General features: G+C 37.6%; 1 protein-coding gene across 1 annotated transcript; it reads right to left on the reverse strand.

Moving 5' to 3' along the window:
- Nucleotides 1–622: 622 nt before the first annotated feature.
- On the reverse strand, nucleotides 623–2,049 carry LOC124890962. Its single transcript, XM_047402807.1, has 2 exons — nucleotides 1,720–2,049; nucleotides 623–643 (listed from the first exon to the last, which is right to left on the reverse strand). Exons 1-2 carry the CDS (start codon nucleotides 2,047–2,049, stop codon nucleotides 623–625), a joined length of 351 nt encoding a protein of 116 aa, XP_047258763.1.
- Nucleotides 2,050–8,317: the final 6,268 nt, after the last annotated feature.

The raw sequence follows: 8,317 nt of genomic DNA on the forward strand, positions 1-8,317 counted from the left end.
AACCTTTTACTTGATCTTGTTGCAGCTAAAAATCATGTTTATTGATTATCCAAAATCTTAGTGACACAACGAAAGCTATATGTTTCTAATGCTACATGTACTCTAAAATGTGAATGACCCTGCTTTACTTTCAATGGATACTGAATTATCCATAGTGACTTGAATCCTTTAGTTTTTTTGTCTATACAAAATTGTATAGTTTTTCTAAATGCTTATGGATTTCTGATTTTCTTGGTTAAAATAAACTGGCCTATTTTCTTGCATAAAAAATGTGTTATGTTACTTTGATTAGTTCTCTTTCTAACCTTTAATATTTGACTATTTCTCTGTGGTATAGTGGTATGATTGAGCCACCTTATTGGCCTAGTGGTCAATGTTGTAGGCCAAAACTTTTTGACTAGGGTAATTTTAATACCACCATTTATGAAATCTCAACATATCTAATTTAGCAATAAATTTTTTTAATGCTTAAATGGCATAGTTAATTTTATTGGTTGGATTCAAATCACAATAACATATATAAATCTGTGAGTTATAAAAATTGGTGAACTCTATCAAATACTCCCAATTTCATAAACACATAACACTAATGAGTTTTCTCATTGTTAATAAATATGAGAAGTTAGAAAAGAGGGGTTATGACCTGTTGTTTAAGATTTCTTAACAACAACAACAACAATAAACCCAGTATATTCCCACCTAGTGGGGTCTGGGGAGGGTAGAATATACGTAGTCCATACCACTACCTTTAAAGAAGTAGAGAGGCTGTTTTCGATAGACCCATGGCTCAAGACACAGGACAATATACAAAAATATTCAAAGCATAAAGAATGATAAAACTAACATGGATACAACATCCACAAAAGTAATGTACAATACCAAACAAAAGACACCAAAACCCTCCTAACTACAGACTACGATTCATCTACCCACCTTATCCCTCTATCCTAGTGTTTTTCCTCCAAACTTTCCTATCCAGGGTTATGTCCTCAGTGAGATGTAACTGCTCTATGTCACGTCTAATCACTTCTCTCCAGTATTTCTTCGATCTACCCCTACCCCGCTTGAAACCATCTAACACTAGTCTCTCACACCTACGAACTTGGGCATCCGTGCCTCTCTTCATCATAGGACCAAACCATCTCAACCTCACTTCCCACATTTTTCCTCCACCGATACCACTCCCACATTCTCCCGAATAATCTTATTCCCAACCCTGTTAGCCCTTGTAAGACCACACATCCAACGCAACATCCTTATTTCCGCCACCTTTAACTTTTGGATATGGAAAGTCTTAACTGGCTAACACTTCACTCCATACAACATAGTCGGCTGGACTGCAACTCCAAAGAATTTGCCTTTAAGCTTGGGAGGCACCTTCTTATCACATAAAATCCCCGAAGAGAGCCTCCATTTCATCCAACCTACCCCAATATGGTGCCATATATCCTCATCTATCTGTCTATTTCCCTAGATCGTAGAGCCAAGATATTTAAAACAATCCTTGTTGAAAACTTCCTGAGAGTCCAACTTCACCACCACCTCCTCCTCTTTCCTCGAGTCACTAAACTTGCACTCTAAATTCTCTGTCTTGGTCCTACTTAATCTGAAACCTTTAGACTCCAGAGTTTGTCTCCAAACCTCCAGTTTATCATTAAAACCTTGTCACAAATCATCAATCGAAACTACATCATCCGCAAAAAGCATACACCAAGGCACCTCGCCTTGTAAACTCCACATCAGCACATCCATCACCACAGCAAATAAGAACAGACTAAGAGCCGATTCTTGATGTAAACCTGTCAAGACCGAAAAGTTCTCAGAATCTCTTCCCACCGTCCTTACTCGAGACTTCTCCCCCTCATACATATCATTAATCACTCTAATATATGCTATAGGAACCCCTCTTGCCTCCAAGCATCTCCAAAGAACATCCCTAGGGACCTTTTCATACGCCTTTTCCAAGTCAATAAACACCATGTGAAGATCTCTCTTCCTCTTTATATATTGCTTTAGCAATCTTTGTACAAGGTGAATTTCCTCAGTCATTGAGCGACCAGGCATAAATCCAAATTAAATCTTCAAAATAGACATAATATTTCTCAACCTCCGCTCCACCACCCTCTCCCAAATGTTCATCGTGTGACTCAATAACTTAATACCCCGACAGTTGCTGCAACTCTGAATGTCACCCTTGTTCTTATATAGAGGAATCATCGTGCTCCATCTCCATGCCCCAGGCATCTTCGCAGACTTGAAAATGTTGTTAAATAGGTTGGTCAGCTACCTTAACCCAGCCACGATAGAAAACTTCCAAAATTGCGACACTCCTCGGTATGCTCCAACTCCCCTAGCACAACACCTCTGTCCCCCTCGTTATTCAAGAGCTTATGAAAATACGACTGGCATCTTTTCTTAATGAGAGCATCCTCCACCAATACTCTACCATCTCCCTCCTTAATGCACTTTACTTGATCTAAATTCCGACCCTTCTGCTCCTTAGCCTTAGCAAGCCTAAACAACCTCTTTTCCCTACCTTTCTTCTCTAATCCCGTATACAAACTCTCAAAAGATGCTGCCTTAGTAGCTGTAACTACTAACTTAGCCTCCTTCTTTGCTAACTTATACTCCTCTATACTAACCCGTTTCTCCTCTTCGTTCCTACTCTCCAACAACTTAACATAAGCTGCCTTCTGCATCTCTACCATCTTTTTAACATCTTCATTCCACCACCAATCCCCTCGATACCGGCCTGACCAACCCCTCGAGATGCCCAACTCTTCTTTAGCAGATTCTTTGATGCATCCCACAGCCCTATCTTACATACTATCTGCATCCCCGCTATCCTCCCAAACACCCATCCCTTCTAACATCACCCCTATCTCAAAGGCACCAGCTGGAGTCAGTCCACCCCACCTAGCTCTTAGACAGTCCTCCCCACCCAATCTCTTCTTGCCCTTCTTGATACCCAAGTCCATCACAAGAAGTCTATGATGGGTCATAAGATTCCCACTCAGGATAACCTTAACAATCCTTACCCATTGCTCTATCCCCCTTCATAAGTAAAAAAAAGTTAATTTGAGTCTTGGCTAGCCTACTATAAAAAGTAACCAGATGCTCCTCCTTCTTTGGAAAGATGGAATTCAGTACCACTAACCCAAAGGCCCTCACAAAATCTAAAAGAGCAGCTCCCTCAATATTCCTATCCCCAAACCTAAAACCTCTATGCACATAATCATAACCCATCGGCAGAGACCCGATATGCCCATTAAAATCCCCTTCTATGAAAATCCTCTCTCTGAACTAGGCAAGTCTCTTACCACCTTGTCCAAAACCTTCCAAAATTTCTTCTTCTCCTCCTCGTCCAGGACCGCCTGTGGCGCATACGCACTCAGATGTTCACAGAAGACCTCCCAACAATTAACTTGATAGACATCACCCTATCACTAACCCATTTAACCTCTACTAATTGCCTCCTAAGCTCTTCGTTCACTAAGATACCTACGTCATTCTTACATCTCTCACTACCCGAGTACCACAACTTGTACCCATCAACATCCATAGCCTTGGAACCTACCCACTTGGTCTCCTGGACACACGCAATATTGATTCTTCTCTTCATAAGAATCTTTAATAGTTCTATCGACTTACCCTGAAGGGTCCGTATATTCCACGACCCTACTCTTAACCTATCATATCTTTTATCCCCTCTCTTAAAACCTCGTACTTTGTATATCCAACCTAACCCCTCCCCAAACCCCAACCCTACCCCTAACCCCCTAGGACACGACCCTACTACACCATTAGCCACCTAAGCCACCACTCACAAAAAGAGCAGAGAAGGCTAAAAACTGCAATAACTATAAAAGGAAAATAGAAAGCACATAATGCAACAAAAATTTCAGGAACAGATGCTAGAAATAATCAGTGAAGATAACCAGATAGCCTAGAAATACAAGGCAGCCCGTAGCAAAATAACCAACACAAAATTTAAACAGTGGAGACAATATAAAATTGTGATACAAGATAGTGCGTTAAAAGAAAGTTTCGAGGCTAGTAGTCACTGGGATATGTAGATCAAGTATTCAGCTCCTGCTTCCTGTGCTGAAATCCAGCAAATTGGGGTGGATTGGTCTCCGAAATAACATCGCTAAAATATCACCAAAAGGTCACCGAAAAGTCGCCAGATCAGATCTGGCCTTTTTTTTTATTTTTTGATTATTATTTTTTAATTGTCTTCAATTCTATCCTGTCGCCAGAGCGGAAATGGTAACCCACAGTCCAGCGATAGAGTGAACCAGCTTTAGGCAAGGAGAGAGAGGGGGAGAGATGAAGAGAGAGGAAGATGGTATCATACTTACCTATCACCGGCGATGTTCTTACTCTGGCGTCTGCTTCGCCAGAGAGAGAGAAAGATGTTAGCCGAAGTAAGACAGAAAGACGTTAGCCGGCGATGTTCTTAACCTAGTAAATTTTATTCGATCAAACATTAGGCGGGTTTGATTTTGAACCAACAATATCCACTAGAACTGACCCACCAATTTTCCACCCCTATAGTCATCTATTATACTTGAACCTATGTCATGAACACTATTTATTGAACATTTTTATGTTCTTAAATAAATAGAGAGTTAATTTATGAATTTGTTCCTTCTCTGTCTTACATGTCTTGTTTAGATCTTTTCTTTGTTAATGTAAAGAGACAGTATCTTTAAATTATGTAGTCGAGGAGGTTTAACACATGATAATATTTTCTTAGTAAGGTGACCATACAAAATGAAAGGTATCATATAAAAACAAGTTAAAAGATAAGTTGTGACTTATAGTTGTGGAACAATTGTTTTTAAAATTATCAAAAATAGAAAGTTAGTTCCACTTTGATGCAAAATAATATTTATTCATGCTTACAAAAATCTAAAGACACAAATCAGGGCTCATCTTTTATGCAAAATTAAAGTCTTAACAATAATAATAATTTTAAGTACAATTCCAAATGGTAGGGTTTAGGGGTAGAATGTATGCAGACCTTACCCCTTACGTGAGAGTAAGGGTTGCAAATAATGGGATTGGATTAGATTTGAATAGGTTGAGTAAAAATAGATAGGATCACAATATACCATATAAATATGGGTAAATATGGATTTGATAAAATATGGTTTGGGGGAAATGGTTCTCAGTTAATTTAATCTCCTAAAGACTAAAAAATATATACTTTGGGCTAAATTGTTTAAGCTAATTTCTAGCTATAAAAATAAAAAATTCATTACTTCTTTTTACTAGGGATCCAACCTGACCCTTACTCGAGATCTGAGGCTTTACCCTAACTTCAGACTCGAGACCCAAGACTTAACTCCAATATATGACTCAACCCTAACGTATATGTAAGACTGAACTGTAACTAAAGAAATGTTGGTTTCAAGGTATATGTGAATGGAAAGTGGAGGAAAAATGGTGAAGAGAAGGGAGACACCAATTTAGAAAGTGTACTCCCAAATTAAAAAGTTCACTCTTTCTCCCATATTGGTGGAAGAAGAGAACTTTGAAGTGTTTATAATAAAAAACACTAAATCCACATGGATAGTGAGGCAAGAACTAGGTGATACCTCACGCTGCCATCGTCGTCGCTCGCTTGGCTTGGCTTTGGCTTTTGCTTTGGATCGATCGATGAGATCTAATTTTTAGACAAAATTTATTTGGAACTTGTTTACAAGTAAAATTTTAATCCAAAAATCTGAATATTAATTTTCTCTAAATGCGGGCGCATTTCAGGCACAGTTATAGTGCATACGCAATGCACATCACCAAGGGATATGACCCTTTGAGAAAAGGCACATTGTTTCGGCATGCGATCATAGATGCAGCGCAAGTCGAGAACTACAGACATAGTTCAAATGCAAATGCTCACTGGAATATATAGAATGTCACCTGTGACCACAGTCCAGGTGCATTTCCAACAGTCCCAATGCAGGGATTCGACTGTTGCAGAAAAGATGCCTTTTTGCTAAACCAATACATCCTTTCTGAACGAATACACTTACGGCTATAAATACCTAAGATTTTCCTCAGGTATGAGTATCAATTTTGACAGCAAAAGTACTTCTATTCTTAATAAAAATTCAGTGTGATCATTAAGTTGTTGAGTGAGTTTGTTGAGTCTAACAATATGAGGCACCGCTTTTGATCGAATTAAAGTCCATTTTATCCCGGGAGGAAAATTCCATAAACTCGGGTACAGTGAGGAGAATTATTCCTTAAGGACACTCCGTGAATTTGGGGGACTTGGCCTTACAAATTCTATTTCATCTTATTTCTTAAATTAACATACTTCTTGGATAGATTATTCAGTAATCTTACGTTGAAGGTGTTAAACAACTTCATAGGTGTTCTTGTTTATACATGAACTTATGTTGAAGTTGGTGTTGTATATATATTTGTGTACCCCTAACAATATAAATAATAATCTTAAGGAATAACCTCAGAATCTGTATTGCTTATTTTTGGAGATTAAAGCTTTAAGATTTCTACTCTTTTTGAATTTAACTAGTGATTTGGAGACATAAAATCTTTATCACAAGTTGAAAATCACTCAGTTGATAATTGGAAATCATAAAAACTTCATCGTTAACTAGAAACAAGAGGTATTTAAAGTTGTTACAATTGTTAATAACTATTTCTATATAATAATAGTATTTTCTTGTGGTGACAGGAAAATGACTAATGAAAGTCAAATACAAGATAAGGCAATGACCATGGAGGAAACTAGCATTCCCAAAACAAGTTGAGCAATTGCTTAGCAACCTATGGCATCTACGGAGAAGCCCGAAAAAATTGCAAACATTGACTTAAAGAAATGACAACAAAAGATATTCTTTTACCTCACCACTCTTGCCTTCAAAGGTTCACTAGTGAGGATGCTCCTGTGGTGCCTGATGGTACCTCAGACAAAGAGTATTTCACAATTGTAGAGGCTTGGAAACACTCAGACTTCCTTGTTGTGAGTACAATTGTAGATCATCACATTCTTTGTTGGACCCAATCATATTTGCTTGATCCTTTTTCTTACCTTTGTTAGGGGCACGACAATACGTGGACTTGTGGCCAATCATTCCACAGTCAAAGCATTTTCCCTTTAATTTCTTCTTGGGTTGATTGTTTCCTTGTTCAACTTTCTTCCTTTTCTTAAAATTATTTTGGTCATCTTCTACAATATGTTCTTGGAAACACAATTCTAGAAAATGACCAAAATAATTCTAAGAAAAGGAAGAAAGTTGAACAAGGAAATAATCAACCCAAGAAGAAATTCAAGGGAAAATGCTTCGACTGTGAAAAGATTGGCCATAAGTCCACTTATTGTCGTGCCCCTAACAAAGGTAAGAAAAAGGATCAACAAATATGATTGGGTCCAACAAAGAATGTGATGATCTTTATGTTATGTTTTCAGAATGCAACTTGGTGGGGAATTCGCGTGAATGGTGTATGGATTCTGGTGGCACCCACCACATTTGTTCCAACAAAGAGTTTTTTGCGGCATTCACTCCGGCTCAAGTAGAAGAAATAATCTACATGGCTAACTCCGTTGCTGCAAAAGTAGAAGGAACTAGAAAGGTATGCTTGAAGATGACTTCCGACAAAGTGTTGACACTTAACAATATCTTGTATGTTCTGGAGTTAAGAAAGTACTTGATTTTAGTTTCTCTTATAGAAAAGAACGGATTCAAATGTGTTTTTATTTTTGAAAAAATTGTACTTAGTAAAGGAGAAGTGTATGTAGGAAAAGGTTACCACACTTACGGCCTATTCAAAATAAATGTAATGAATGTTGAAATTCATAAAAGTTGAAATTCTTCTTACTTGCTTGAGTCTTATATGGTTTTTGGTTCATAAATCTAAACATCCAAATATTAATGAAAATATGGTAATTGAATCAGATAATGTTGAATTTTTTAAAAATATTTATCCGTATAAAACTAGACATGAATAGTCTGATAGAGGGTCTAAAGGACCTCAAGATGAAATAAGTGAGAATGTACATAAAGAAAATCCAAGACGTAGTACATGTCAAAGAACGTCTACTTCATTTGGATATGAGCCTCAAACATTTAAGAAAGTGATGGCATCTTCAGACTCATCCTTTTGGAAAGAGGCAGTCAATAGTGAGATTAATTCAATCTTAAGCAACCATACGTGGCAATTGGTTGACCTTCCTCCAAGAAATAAACCTTTAGGTTCTAAATGGATCTTCAAAAGGAAAATAAAGACAGATGGTACTATTGACAAATACAAGGAAAGACTTGTAGTAAAAGGCTTCAAACAAAAA

This window comes from Capsicum annuum, unplaced genomic scaffold (genome assembly GCF_002878395.1).
Source record: "Capsicum annuum cultivar UCD-10X-F1 unplaced genomic scaffold, UCD10Xv1.1 ctg2788, whole genome shotgun sequence".
Classification (NCBI taxonomy): domain Eukaryota; kingdom Viridiplantae; phylum Streptophyta; class Magnoliopsida; order Solanales; family Solanaceae; genus Capsicum; species Capsicum annuum.